The sequence below is a fragment of the Acanthochromis polyacanthus genome, chromosome 8 (assembly GCF_021347895.1).
Source record: "Acanthochromis polyacanthus isolate Apoly-LR-REF ecotype Palm Island chromosome 8, KAUST_Apoly_ChrSc, whole genome shotgun sequence".
Lineage (NCBI taxonomy): Eukaryota > Metazoa > Chordata > Actinopteri > Pomacentridae > Acanthochromis > Acanthochromis polyacanthus.
The window spans coordinates 25,889,965-25,905,965 of record NC_067120.1 but is presented as its reverse complement, the minus strand read 5'-3'; the positions used below and the strand labels follow the sequence as shown (position 1 = coordinate 25,905,965).

Below are 16,001 nucleotides of genomic sequence, written 5' to 3'. Positions count from 1 at the left end.
TAAAGTGGCCTTCTATGAGCCCAGATCTGAATCCCATTGAACATATGTGGAAGGAGCTGAAACATGCCATTTGGAGAAGACACCCATCAAACCTGAGACAACTGGAGCTGTTTGCTCATGAGGAGTGGGCCAAAATACCTGTTGACAGCTGCAGAACGCTCATTGACAAATACAGAAATCGTTTAATTGCAGTGATTGCCTCAAAAGGTTGTGCAACAAAATATTAAGTTATGGGTACCATAATTTTTGTCCAGCCCTATTTCATTAGTTTGTTTTTTTAAATAATTATGTTAATCAACAATTCAAAAGTGATGGCTGATTTTGATTATTTATTGTTACTTTTGTGAGTTTCAAGTGATTTCAGTGAGAATTGTGGGTTTTTCCTTCTTTAACTGAGGGGTACCAACAATTTTGTCCACGTGTGTATTTTGGTTTAATTAAAATGTTTGACAGGTCAATGTTTAATTAATGTTGAATCTATGTTTGCAAACATGTAATCTATGTAAGCAAACGTTGACTCAACATTTTATCAACCTTGCGCTTTCTGTATAATTTCGACGTTAGGTCGCATAGATTCAACATTGATTCGCCCATAGTTTGCTATCTGGGAAGCGTCGCGTCAAATTGAAAATCCCCTTATAATTTATTGATTATTGGTCTGGGTCCGTTGAAGATGAAGGCTGGGTCTGGACCACGGTCCACCAGTTAGTGATCTGGATTCTAGTATGTTGTGGATTAAACGAAGCCTCAATTCTCAGAATTTTACCTTGAGAAATTTTAGTAATCTAATTACTCGAATAACTCGAGGAGTCATTTCAGCCCTAAAAACTGTTGGTGGGTTCGATTTTATTTTTTGTTAGTTTGACATTACATTATTATGTATAGTGCATTACTTGGTGTACTGTCAAATATTTATGTGTACTGTGGCTCTCTCTCACTGTGGTGGGTGTATCTGAATGCAGACATGAGGAATATTGCAAAAGTGATCAATGTCTGAATGACAGAATTACCTTCACTTTAACTACAATGTTTGTATCCCATCTTTAAAGGAATTTGGAGTCTCACATACAGTCCTCATTAATTACTCTATGGAATCTAATGTCAGCTCATCTTGTTGCCCTCTGAACTTCTTGCCTCATTCTGGGAAACTCATGTTAATTTCAGTCTGAAGAAAACTTAGCTCGCCCTGTCTGAAAGACTAACAATAGCATGTCATTCTACAAAGCTAATGCTAATGTGTTTTATTGGTCTGTAGAGCCAATGTTAGCTCATCCTAAATCTCTGTTTTCTGTTTGTAGGTGACATCAGCACAAAAGGTCTGGTGGTTCCAATGATGAAGGAGGTCTATGGCCTGGCATTAGCCCGACTGAGGGAGGAAGGACTACATTTCATATCAAAAAGCACACTACAAGAGTAGAGCTAAACCTTTAAACAAAGAAGACAACCTCCAGAGAAAATGTTTGAAGTTCACACACTGGCTCTGCTTTTTTACCAACATATTCGAACTCTGAAGACAGGCTAAGACTGGCCTATCTGCTAATAGTCTGGGTTTAAAATGATATTTTTACTGTACCTGCAAGATTAAAAAAATATTTCCATGTGAAAGTGATGGAAGGCAAAATGGCCAAAGGGAAAAAAACTGTAGTTCAAATATTTGAATCGCCAAAAGTTATTACATTTTTTTTATTATTAAAATGAGACTCGGTTTTATGAACAAAAATCTAATGTTGAGTAATCTGCAGTTTAATAACAGAATCCTAAATTTGACTCAGTTCTCTCATCTGTGGCGATCTCAAATCTGTTTTCACCATTGTTGACTGGGAGGAAAATTCTTCAGTGAAGATGTTTAGAAGATGATCACTATTTGAGGCATTAAAAATTTAAAGCTTTTGAAGTAGAAACGGATAACTGGTCTGACTGGAATTTAATACTACATTTCTTGATCACTCTGTTGTACATTTTGACAGCCGACTAGAAAGCTGTTTCAGCACTGATCACAAGTTTCACCAGTGACGAGCAGAATGTTCTCACACGTGTAATGTTCAGTCAGAGAGAATCAAAGTTACAGATGAGTCAGGGATGTTTTTTTTAGCCCTTTGTGCAATTCTAAATCTGCAAAGTGTTGTTAGATATTTGTTTGTCCTGTCAGTCTGGGTAGCTAATATTAGTTTAGACTGAAGACATGGATGTCGAGTCAGATTGTGGAAAGTAGCGCTATGTCTTATTGCATTGCAGGAAAGCAATTTCCCCATAAACCCCCTTTAATAGAGATGTCTGTGAAACAGAACACCTCCATGTACAATCTAAGTTGATTATTTACTCTCTTTATTAGGAATATATAATCAGTAGAAGCTTCTTATCAGGAAAGAACACAACCGTTGAAAAGTGGGGTCAGTTAGAAATGTCCTTTAATTTTGAAAGAAAAGCATTTTTTTCAGTGAAAATAACATTAAAATAATCAGAAATACAGTGTAGACATTGTTAATGTGGTAAATGACTATTCTAGCTGGAAACAGCTGATTTTTAATTCAATATATAGGGGTACAGACACCTATTTCCAGCAAACATCACTCCTATGTTCTAATGATGCATTGTGTTCGCTAATCATATTGAAAGGCTAACTGCTAACTAATTGCAAAACCCTTGTGCAATTATGTTAGCACATTAATTTAAGTGTGAGTTTTCATGGTAAACATGAAATTGCCTGGGTGACCCCAAACTTTTCAATGGTAGTGTATGGTTTGTTTTATATGTGATATCCTAAATTTTGGGTAAATTACCACTCGTGACCTCGCCGCAATTTGATAGCATTACCCTGTATTTAGCTGTTAATGTATATGCCGCTAGTTTCATATATTATGATTGCATTTGCATATTCTACAATAAAGTTAAGCTTACTGTTTGTGCTAAATTGGCATGTTTTCTATGGAAAGCTAAGCAGGTGTACCTGGAAATTACATGTGACTGAGGAGTGACAACATTTTATCGCATTATATTCATGTAAAAACAAAAAGACACTGTAAACTTTCTATACTTACTCCAAATGAATCTTATTTATTACCATTCAGAAAATAAGGAATAAAAATGAAAATATTATTTAGACCAGCGATAATGAGGTTTAAAGGACCTTGGGGTAAAATTTTTAAAAGTCTAAAGCTGTGAGCATGCTGTCTGGCTCATAATTTATTTACCCCTGATCTTGATTTGGTTCGTAAAACATTACTGATAACAACTCCCAGCTGATGTTGAACCAAGCACGAGATGATTATTTATTGTCTGCCACAGTATTTATTTTATTTTTAGGTGGGATGGGGTTACAATGTAAACAGTTTGAAATGAACTGAAATCAAATACCAAGTGAGTTATTTTACATGCATCTGAGATATATATTTTTACAATAATATATATTGCACATATTGTTTATGTAGGCCTCCACAGGGTTTGAAACAGCAGCATGTTGTTTGATATGTTGTTCATTTTTAGGTTTGGATCTTAAGGACTCTGGTGTGTTCCAGTCAGGTTTAAAAGGAAACAATTCACATCAAAACTAAAAATATGTTAATGTCTAGTCAGATGTTCATGTCAGTCTGAATATCAATTGCTTGACCTCCTTCCACGTGAACACAGTTTATTTTCTTGTGGTCTTTGTGTTTTCTATTGTTGAGCTGGCTTCTATGTTTGTAACGGGTTGTTTTGCTAGAATGCTTTTTGCTTTATAAAAATGTCCTATGTTAAATAAAAAAAAGTCCTTCTGTTGAGATTATTTTTTTCTCTTTCATCATTTCAAGATTATGGAAGCCCGTTTCCGCCACTTGAAAAAAAAAAGTCAAATGCCATCTCATAATTATGAGATACTAAGTCATAATTATGATTTTCTAACTCATAATTATGACTTTTTATCTCATAATTATGACTTTCTATCTCATAATTATGAGATACTAAGTCATAATTATGTCTTACTATCTAATAATTACAGTGATCCTGATATAATTGCAGGATATTTCATAGATGCTCTGATGGAAAACAATGGATGTACACAAAAAGTCTGGTTAGACCAAGGTACTGAGAATACTTACATTGCAGAAATGCAAAATTTTCTGCACAGCAGTGACGATGACAATCATGCAGAGTGTGTCACTCTAGGACCAAGTACTGGCAATCAAAGGACTGAACGATGGTGGTGCACCTTGCGAAGCCAATGTACCAAGTTTTGGATGGATCATTTTGACCAGCTGAGAGCAGATGGCTATTTTGTTGACAGCTTCATTGACAAAGCACTGATCCAGTTTTGCTTTCAAAATACAATACAGGTACCCTATACTATCCTTTAAAAAACAAACAAACAAACAAAAAACCTTGCTTAACAACACGGATATAACTGAGTGATAATTGATAATGATTGATGCCTAAGATAATGGCATAAACACCGCTATTTCTAACAAACCTTTTCACTCGTTCTATGTCCATTATTCAGGAGGAACTTGATGAAGTTGTAACTGCCTGGAATGATCATCGCATAAGAGCAACTAACAATCCTCGGGCTTATTGATCCTCAGGGCTAGAGACCCCCTAATTAACATATTCAGCTGTCAGGGAATCACTGGACCAGCTCTCCATCCTACGGGTCCGGTTCTACTGCCCCCTGAGATCTAGCTCAGAGGGATGCTGCAGAACTGTTAAGCTGGTAAACGAGGGAAATACGCCTAGCTTTCTCACTGCCTTCATCCAGACGCCTATCCCTTCTTCCTCCAATAATTAATTTAACAGAGTAGCCACTTCGGTATAGTTAAATTTAATTAACAATCACGCCTGTTAACGGCAGCTTCCCCTCTTATGGATCTTGCACTTGGTAAGTTGCTAGGTTCAATTCAGAGGTTATGGACAGTGGGGAGAGTGGCCGTCTTGTAACTGGAAGGTTGCCGGTTCGATCCTCAGCCCGTCGTGCTCATGTCGAGGTGTCCCTAAGCAAGACACCAAACCCCTAATTGCTCCTGATGGGTTGTTGTTAGCACCTTGCATGGCAGCTCCCGCCATCAGTGTGTGAATGGGTAAATGTGACATATCATCATGTAAAGCGCTTTGGATAAAAGCACTATATAAATACAACCATTTACCATTTATGGACATATAGACAACCTCTAGGATATGTTTATACCGGGCCAACCTGGCCCCCATGACTAGGTAACCTTTTAGAACCTCTACTATTGTTATACACGCAATAATCTGACTTTTTACATCCAGAGCGAGATGTATAAGTATTTATTCAGGGATAAAAATAGCACCTGCAATTTGTTGTCTTTAATTGCAGAAAAATTCTTTATTAAAATATATTTTAGCAGGGCAAAAGCATAGCCAATAAATCATCAGACAAATAATCAACCATTAGATAATATTCAAATCACTCATCCTAACTCCTAACTGGTATTATGCTTTCCTAAAAGAATAGTAATAATCACCCAAAATATGTAATTTGGAGGGAGAGCAGTCAGGGTGTGGCCACACCCGGCTGCTCACCTGAGACCCGACAAGTGTGTATTTGAGACCCGCCGGGGCCCAGGGGGAAGTGGACGGGGGTCCGGACCCGATTTAGATCTGCATATCCATTTTTGTTGTTTGGGCCAGTAAAAATTTTGTTGTAATCCATTCTGGTGTTATTTCCTTGGAAAAAATAGAATCCAGTAATGTTCCATCAGTCAGTGTTATATCCAGATCACAGTTCTGTAATCCTCAAACACTGCAGAAAAAGCAGTACATTCGTCCATAATTCCAACAGAACAGTTATTCCTTTGCAGCTCATGTTGAATCCCCCGTCCGAGTTGCGTGATAAAATCCCCTTTGCTCAGGGCATTTCTACCCTGGTTTGCATCGAGCGACTTCCACCCAACGACTCCCAACTTGCATCTCGATCAGATGTAATTTATAGTTTACTGAAACTTATGCATATGCAATGACTCCATCTTCCCCCCTCCCCACTCGCACGCGTGTACCATGCACCGTCCGCATGGACACCTGCACTTTTAAGGAACTGGAACAATCTATCTTGGACTGTCTAGACCAGGGGTCGGCAACCCGCGGCTCCGGAGCCGCATGAGGCTCTTTCAGCCCTCTGTTGTGGCTCCCTGTAACTTTGGAAAATAAATTGTGCTGCCTTTCAGGCACGTTTCAATGCATTTTAATATAGAGAGCTTTATTGTGAAATTACCGCTCTTATTTTGACGTGTCACTCCACCGGATGGGCTGCGGTTTTCCCCTGGGACATGAAAGCGCAAAGTTGATGCAGAGAAGATGGAGAAGCAACGCCTGTAGTTTCACATCGTTTTGTACTCAAGAATGGCAAGCCTGTATATTAAAGCTCCACTCCAAGAAAGACACGTCTTGTCTTTGAGTCAAAAGTACTCATGAGTACTATGGTAAACTACGGATAATTGTCTTGCTCAGTATCTACTCTTTGATAGACGTTACTCGCAAGAACACGTCCAGCATCCAGGCAGCAGGTCAGAGAGTCAGAGGAGTGTCGTCTTGGAAAATAGGGCAGTGACTTACCAGAGAAAAGTTATTAGCTTAAGACAGATTTTACAAGTTAAATAGACATTCGCAAAATATTGATTTCCAGCTAACATTACGTAACATATGAGGTCCAGGAGCAAAAATGACATTAACCAAGTAAGATAAATATTAGTGGTAGGACACGATTAAAAAAATGAATCTATCTAATTAGAGGCTTTGTAATTAATTAATCACGACTGATTAACAAGGGCATAGAGGTAAAAAAGCGATATATGCAGTGTTGTCTTCATTAACCACGCCTGACGAACGTCAGCGGGGTTACTGCATTCGGTGCGGTATCTGGCTGGCTGGGTATGTATGTATGTATGTATGTATGTGGCTATGTCCGTTCCGATATCTCTGCAAGTGCTGAAGTCAGGATAATCAAACTTGGCACTGAAGATCAGTCTAAGGTCCCCTGCTCAGTTGTGGAGTTACAGGTCAGCAGATCAAGTAGGAAGGGAGATACGTACGATGATCAAAAGTGATACATATTGCATCATTTGTATAGGGAGGACAGGGTTTTCGCCAGTAGAGGGCGTGGTTCTGCCCTCTACTGAGGGCTCGTCTAGTTTTAAATGCCAAAAGGATTTTGCAGCTCCCGGTGTTTTCTTTTCTGTGGGAAACGGGTCGAAATGGCTCTTTGAGTGTTGAAGGTTGCCGACCCCTGGTCGAGACAGCCCGTCTCCCATTTTCCAGACTTATAAAAATCCCCAATCTATTTTGAGTTTATTCTTTACGGTGAATCATTTGACCCTAGTTCACTTTGCTCGTGACTTCTCACCTCATTACAAAGTTAAAACCCTCTTATTTTAACAGTTATCAAAACTCTTTCTGAAACCTATCAAACCAGTAAAAAGGACATATTTAAAGAAACAACCAACTTATAAAAATGTATAAAGAAAAGACATTTTCCCAAAAAATAACCCAGCATTCTTTCTGAATGCGGCACTCTTCTGATTTCTACACTGTTTCAACATTAAAGAATGTAAGAATAGACACTTGGTTAGTTCAAACACATTAATTAGGTTATGGCATAATTTGATCCTAAATGACAGGTTATAATATCACAATGTTCCCTTATTTAGCTGTTGTTCTGTCAGAGTCTCCCCTTTGTGGCTGATTCTGGGATTTCATATCTCTATGCTTCACAACAGGCTCCTAATGGTCGTCCTTCCATAATGTATGCAGTGCCAAACCTTTATGGGGCACAGAACTTCTTGCAGCCAGCTGATCAAATAAAGTTGGAAATATGTCGAGAGGACTGTTGTTTTAAGGACTACCCTTGTGATGAGGATGTGTTCCACCTGTGTGTGGAACTTATGGCGGAGTACAACCTGGTAATGTCTGATGATGTGTATGAAATTACTGACCTTTATCTACATCTTCGTCAGATGATCGTGATTGAGCTCTAAGAATAAATTAAGAATCACTATTTACAATAATATTATTCTTTCACCCAAGAGTAGCATTGCTCCAAAGTAAATAAATTTGTCTATAACACAAGGTAGATAAGTATCAATGCGTTTATGACTAATGAATTGAAAAAAAACAATACTGAACACAAAAAGAAAAGAATCTGGATTTAATGCAAATGTAAATGTACATTCCTCTTTGTCACACTTCTGTAGTATTGGTGTTAAATCACAACTGTATGAAAGGCCTGGATGTAGTCACTGTGATGTCACCCATTGGTCTGTGGACTCCAGTTTAGAAATCTAGAGTTTGTAATTTGTTAGAGACAAAAGTGACCATACTTGGTTAAAGGTTTTTTGTCTCTTTGAGGCCTAATATCTACTTAATGAAGGAGTATTTTTCAATGGATCAGAAGTACACTGATAAGGAGTGATTTTAGCTGATGACATAATAACTTGTGGACAATTTTTTTTTTGACCAAGTGCATGATTGAAAATTTTGTGAATTATTATGAATTATTTGAACAGGAGTCACATTTTTCAAGCCTGTAAACTACATCCAGTTCTTTTATACAGTCTGTGTGTAATTTAGAACATAAAGTTGGCCTTTTTTCAGTAGAAAACAGAAATATTTAGTACTTCATCATATATGCATTGTCATAATTTTTTTCAGGTTTGTACAAAATGGAAAGAACTGACAGTACAATTCAACTGTTGTATTTTTATGTGTTCAAAATAACACAAATGTTTCAATGCATATGTCTTTATGTGACAAAGTGGAAAAATAAAGTATATTGCAACAATATGGGAGTTCTTTTCAAACATTGACAAGTAAAATCATCTACAAAACCAGTTTTACAAAGGGAACAACCTCCTCAGAAAATGTAAACATAAACAAAAAAATACATATTTTTGAGGATTTTTTTCTCATCTAAGACATTTAAATATTGCTGGAAATCAAATCAACTCTGCTACACTATGTCCATAACCCATCACAAGGGTAGTCCTTAAAACAACAGTCCTCTCGACATATTTCCACACTGCTCTCCAACACTTTGTTCATTTCATGTCGGAAGTCTGGGTAGTTGTCATAATTAATTGGCAACTCCAAGTAGCATCCACATGTGTGGGCAACAGGACGTTTCTGAAGGCCTTGCATTTGTGTGAAGCTGACAGTGATGCTCTTACCAAGAAACAAATCAGATCCAGTGCAAAACCGGAGGAAAAGGGAGAGGTGCTGTGTGTCTGATTCTCTAAGGTATGAGCTTAGATACTTTCCAGTTTGTTTCTGCTGGTCATTCATGGTAGATGGGTAAATAACTGATTTCATAACTTTTCTCAATGTTGGCTGCAGATTTTCATATGCAGCTTGTAATGCCTTCTAGCTCTGACCTTAAGGGTGCAAGCACGTTGCTCCACTGCTCAATGACAAAGGCAGGTTCTTGGATCAGCTTTTGGTGGGCTAGCTCCTCCAACAGTTGTTTGAAATTATCACTTGTTGGCACTCTTCGGCAACTATAGAGATTCATTACTTCAAGCAACTCTTCCTGGTCCACACCTTCAAAATCTGATCGGCAGATTTCAAAGACCATTCTATCTGACTCTGTAACAAACCTGAGGAAGCTGTCAACAAGACTACTTTTAATACATCCCAGGGCTGCTTGTTCCAATATTACAGGGGCAATTTTTATCGGCAGGTATTTCTCTTTCTGCCAACCAAATGCAATGATTCGACCAATGCTTTCCCATTGTTGCTGACCAAAATCGTGGCGAAGATAAGGCACCTTAAAATCATTCCCCAGTGTGCATTGCTCCTAAAAATCCTGCCAAAATTCAGAAAGCACATCTCTCAGGACTCCGCCTGCATCAACAGCCTTTTCCAGCCTTCCATCAGGAAGTACCACTTGGATAGAAATGTCCTCTAGCATGACATTTTCATCACAATGAAATAAGTTCTTTAAGGATCTGTCCACGATGAAGAACAAGAATTTTCTTTGTTCTCTGCCTCTGAGCAATGGGCTCCTGTAACATATCAAGGTGTGGAAGAGAATTCACAGACCCGTATGATGGCAGAGAAAGTGGTAAAGTGTCATCAAGACTGACACTGTCCATTACAGAGACATGGCCTGTGGAGAATGTGACAGTGCCACTATCCTCTAACACATCCACACTAACCGCTCCATCAAACTCTTGCACACTGGACAAATCATTCATATCAGCAGTGGGGTACAGTAAGGAAACATCGTCGCTGCTTATGTCTGAAAGAGCATTGCTGCTTTCTACATATATGACATCAACAGCATTTGGTACCTCAGCCTCTACCAGAGTTGTGCTAGAATTGTGGTGAGTAGAGCTGGATGTCTGTTCCATGTTTTCAAAATCTTGTGCAGCTGTTCCACTGCTGTTGACTGGCTGTGTGTCAATGCTACTGTCCTTCTTTTTGGTTGTTAAGTAAAAACGCAAGAGTGGTAGTTTTGTTTGTTCATACAGTTGTTCAACTGTAATCTGCTCATCTAATGAGTGCCCCTGAAAATCAGTAACATCAACTAAGAAATCTGTGATGCTGCCCTCTGCGTTTTTTTTTTACCGGGAAAAAACAGGTCCACTGCCTTTTCAATCAACTTGCTTTTTTTTTTTTTTTTTTTTTACAGTTGTTTGATACAAAGATTTTTCTTGTACCGCCACCTTTTTTGGTCCTTACTTGCAAAAATTTTCCTTCACGGAAATGCATCCATCCTATCTCAACTTTTCGCACATTCTTTTGAGAATTCCTAGTAATTATACACACCACCCTGGAGCACTCCGACTGTGCCTTCATGGTGGATAATGAGGCCATCTATGATATCTGTTGTAGGAACCTCGATATCGTGCGTCCCACGTACACCAACCTGATCAGGCTGATCAGTCAGATAATTCCTCAATATAATTATGACTTGCTATCTCATAATTATGATTTTGTATCTCATAGTTATGACTTTGTATCTCATAATTATGAGATAAAAAGTCATAATTATGAGATAGCAAGTCATAATTATGACTTTGTATCTCATAATTATGAGATAGCATTTGACTTATTTTTTTTCCAAGTGGCGGAAACAGGCTTCGATACAAGATGGGCTGCACAGTGGGTGGTGGGTAGCACTTTTGCCTTGCAGCTTGAAGATCCCTGGTTCACATCCCAGCCTTCCCAGGATCTTTCTGCATGGCATTTCCATGTTCTCCCTGTGGAATGTGTGGGTTTTCTCTGGGTTCTCCAGCTTCTTCACACAGTGCAAATACATGCTGAGGTTAATTGATGACTTTAAATTTTCTGTATGTTTGAATGTGAGTGTGATTTTTCATCACTACAGCGCCCTCTGTAATTACTGGCACCCCTGGTTAAGATGTGTTGTTTAGCTTCTAATAAATTCAGCTTTTTTTCAAAATAATATAGGACCACAGTGAAAAAAAAGAGCAAAATCCAACCTTTAAAGCTTCAGCAGCCCGCCCGCGGGACGCTTTGAGATCTGCATAAGCATTTTACTAAACGCTGAAGCTGCAAACGCGATGATACAAACACTATACACCCATGGAAAGCTTAGATTCTCATGAATCCGCCAGTATAAACCACTTTCAGATGTGATTACCACAGCGGGTAATATAAACACATTTCTCCAACAAACAACAAAACATTTAACCCTTTAAGCTTCAGTCAATTCCAGCCGTTTTCAGTACAAAAAAATCGCTAATATTCTATTTTTAAATAAAAAAAAGATGAAAAATACAGGGAATATTGGACGCACATCGCAAGGGGCATTTCCATGAAAACGACCTATTCGTGGATTTTATACCGACTTCAGGACATGTTTTGGACAAAATAGTTTACTGGCTTGTGTTGTCTGGATGTAAAAGGTTGGATTATGGCCGTTTTTTGTGGAATCTTTTTTTCTGTGTGTAATAATGAACCCGGAAATGTGAGTCGCGCTGTGTGCGTTGAAGCCGTGTATAGAGAACGGATGGATGAATATTTGTTTTTGTCGGACAAATGTGTTTTTCTCACCCGCTGTGGTAATCACATCTGAAAGTGGTTTATATCGGCGGATTCGTGAGAATCTAAGCTTTCCATCGGCGTATAGTGTTTGTATAATCGGGTTTGCAGCCGTCGGACATTCTTGAAATTCCTATGCAAATTAGTAGGTGTACCGCCGGCGGTACACCTACTACGCACTGAAGCGTAAAGGGCTAAAGGGCACAACTCACCTTTGGACGCTCTTTACTGGTCAAAGATAAAAATAATCCACAAAAACCGGCCAGAATCCAAGCTTAGGCATCCAGACAAAAAACTAGCAAGTATAATATTTTGTCCAAAACATGTCTTGAAATAAGTAAATAATCCACAAATAGCTTGGCTCCGTGCGCGCGCACGCGGCGCATGGTGGGGCTGCGCGTTTCATATTCACTGTATTTCTGTCCATATTTTTATGAAGCATACAGATATCCACGCTGTTTTGCAGTCAAAATGGCGGCTGAACTCTATCCTTTTTGTTTACACCGCATTTCAACCAATCAAGTGACTCTGGCTTGCCTCCCAGGCCTAAACAGCCAACCGCAGCCGAGACTGACAGATCTGGACCTACCTCATTTCGTCAGTAAATTCTTAGCAAATCACGTCAGAGGAAACTTTTGACTGACAGGGCTTGTAGCCAATGAGCCTGCTGAATAGCAGGATATAAATAGAGCCTCTGCCAGCAGGGTTGTGTGACTTTTCACACCTCCGCTCTGGGCTGAAGCTGCAGCCTCTGTTTCCCTTGTCGCTACCCGATCCGTCCCGGAAACCTGATTTGTACTGCGCATGTACGCAAAATACGTCACTTCCGCTACTCGTTTTTCCATGCATTTTGGCATTTTAACCTTTAACCCGAAAAAAAAAATAGAATTTTCTGCCAATTACTTAATGATTCAAGAATTATAGGGTTAAGCTCGTAGTCGGAACCTCTAGTAGTGAAACTGGGTGCCATCCTCCTCACTCTACGGCGATCTGCTTCTGTCGGAGGAAGCACTCCATTAAACTACGGTCTTTTTTTTTTCTTTTATTGAACAGTGAATAGAACAAAGCAGTTCAACACAGAGACAAAAAAACAAATAAAGAGAAGTATTGCCAGGGGGTCACAAATAAGAAACAGATTACAGAAAAACATTAAATACATTACACAAATGTACAGTTTTAATGGCTTTAGTGTTAGTGGAGTTCTTAATAGTGTAGATATACTGTTTGGTTTCGTTTTGGAAGAAAAAAAAAACAAGGGTTTTTATTTATATATCTGAATTTATGAATATGAAACTTAGCTAATAAAATGATGAGGTTAATTATATAATACTGTCTGCTTTTGGAAGGAGTAAAAGAAGTGTAACCAAACAGTGTATTTTCAAAGCAAAGAGTAAAACTGTTGTCAATAGAAGTAGAAATAAAATGACAAACATCTTTCCAGAAATCATTTGAAACAGGGCAAGTCCAAAATAAATGAAAATTATCTTCAGAGCATTTTGAACAGAAAGAGCAGTGAGTATCAATTAAACTACGGTCAAGTGAGCCGCTTTCACTTTATTCATCCCTGAAGGGAAATTCAGTTGTCAGGGGTTTTTTTTTCAGGTGTTTTATTAGGGAAAAAATTTAGGCGAAAATAAAATTCATCCTTATTCAGTGTGTTCCAACATAAAATACTCTGTGCCAGTAGCACCAAGAGTAATTCTGACTGCACTGGGTGAAAATTCAGGTTGTCAGCTTTCAAAGGAGACCCCAACCATGCATGTACTCCAAACAGTTCAAGAACAGCATTCAATTTACTTTCCGTACATCTTCAGTAGAAATTTCAGGCGAAAATTGACGGAAGCTTATATTAATTAAAGTGCATTTATTCAGTGGGGAAAAATATCACACATTAAGAAATAATTCTTTTATATCAAATCATATGTGCCACCATTATTAGCAACACTGATGTTAATAATATGTACAAACCCCTTTTGCCAACAAAACAGCACCTAATCTTCTCTTATAATAAATTTTTGTACAATTTTCAGTGTGAGAGTATACTTCTACAATAAAAATCTAATTTATGTTAAGGCTTTCAACACATCTTAACCAGGGGTGCCAATAATTATTAAAGGCACTGTATATGTTGCCCTGTGATAGATTGTTGACTTTTCCAGGGTGTTCCTTGCCTTTTCCCTAAGTCAGCAGGGACAGACTCCAGCCCCCCAGTGTTTTAACATGAACAAGAGTTAGTTTTTACAGCTGAGTTTTAAAATTCAGCAATCTGTTTACACATTTTATTCATGCAGGGAGAGTGTGGTGTGTATTTAGTGTGTAGGCACATAGTGGTTCTTTTTTAAGGTCTGAGCACCTAAACATACATCCCTGTTGGCCTTGTAATAGCATGTCAGTGGAATGTGTTGTCTACTTGAATATCTTTATCTCATATAAGAGAACCACTTCTGGAACATTGGAAGATTTTCCAGTTTTTTCCAGAATCCACTTTTCCCTAAGTTTTCCTGTTTTATTTGACACATGATAAGTCTTATCATGTGTCACTTCAAATTTGTTTTTAATTTGAAATCAAATCATGCACGATGGTCATAAAGATAGATCCTGCAATGTTACTGAAGCTGCAACAAAATGTTTATTTTCAGGCAATGTTGTGATCTGCTAGTGAATGACAGCCATCCGTGCGATTTACAGATGCGGTTAGCACGTTGCCGTGTGGGAAAATCGCAATCTAGTAGTTTAAACTGGAATGTTTACAGCAGAGTGAAATTTGATTTTAGGCCTGACAGTGACATAAAAATGAAGACTTTGAAAATTTAAAGTATAAATAAATAAGTATAAATGACAGGGGAAGTGTGTAACATTCATCTCATTACAGTGCAAATGTTCGGCTGGGCGATCTTGGCCAGGTTGTGCTCAAGGTTTCTGATTGTTGGTTTTCCAATGCTCATAATGAATTCTAATCCAGCCTTTGGATTCCAACAGTGGACTGGTCATGCTTTCATTTTGCATTGGGGTTCCATGGCAGGCTTTCCATGTTTATTTTTAGGTCTACCTAAAAATAATTCTGTCTTTTTTTTAAACTTCCCATGAAGCAATCCTTGATTTTCCTGTGATGTGATTCTCAATGATATTTTGTGTTTTCTGTTTACCAATGATGCATGTTCTCCCTGTGCATGCGTGGGTTTTCTCCGGGTACTCCGGCTTCCTCCCACAGTCCAAAAACATGCTGAGGTTAATTGATTACTCTAAATTCCCCGTAGGTGTGAATGAGAGTGTGATTGTTTGTCTGTATATGTAGCCCTGCGACAGACTGGCGACCTGTCCAGAGTGTCCCCTGCCTTTGCCAGAGTCAGCTGGAATAGGCTCCAGCACCCCTTGCGACCCTAGTGAGGATAAAGTGGTGTATAGAGAATGGATGGATGGATGGATGGATGTTTACCAATGAGTAAACATTGGTAAACATGGTGCTAACAGTCTGAACAAAATGTCCCAGAAGGTTTCCATTTCTTCTAGCTTCTCACGCAATCTGTCATTTGGTTGTCAATCTGTCATTTCTCTGGTCTTCATGTATGTGTTTGTTATATGTGTGTGTGTGTGTGAAATATTGGACATGTAACTGATGCCAGATTTTGCATGTCTGACATCCTCCCGTTGTCTTCTTAGCTTCCAGTTCTTCTGGAAAAAAAGACAGAGTTTTTGCTTCTGTTTAATCTGGAGGCAGTCATGCAAACTAGGCCACCAAGCAAGGGATAATTGGGCATGTAATTATGAAAAGTCAGAAATGCAAATGAAGGTGTGGATTCAGCAGCCGGCCAAGACGATGTCTGGACACTTGACCTATTTTCTGTCCTGAAAAGGCACGCTTCTTGCCAAGTCTTAGCCCGGATTAACACATGGGAAATCCATTGGAATAACCACTTCAGTGCACAGATTAAACCATGACTCCATAAAGGGAGAATGTATAATCCACAGGTCGGATACAAGTCCTTCTTCATTAGAAACTGAATTAGGAAAGG

General features: G+C 38.6%; 1 protein-coding gene across 5 annotated transcripts in view; it reads left to right on the top strand.

Moving 5' to 3' along the window:
* The window catches only part of aass (aminoadipate-semialdehyde synthase), an 82,945-nt gene extending 79,187 nt beyond the window's left edge, over positions 1–3,758 (top strand). For all 5 annotated transcript variants that reach the window (XM_051951552.1, XM_022211187.2, XM_051951551.1 and 2 more), the window contains exon 24: positions 1,299–3,758. In XM_051951552.1, coding sequence (XP_051807512.1) covers positions 1,299–1,417 — 119 coding nt within the window. In that variant the 3' untranslated portion in view covers positions 1,418–3,758. The remainder of the gene's footprint in view (positions 1–1,298) is intronic.
* Positions 3,759–16,001: the final 12,243 nt, after the last annotated feature.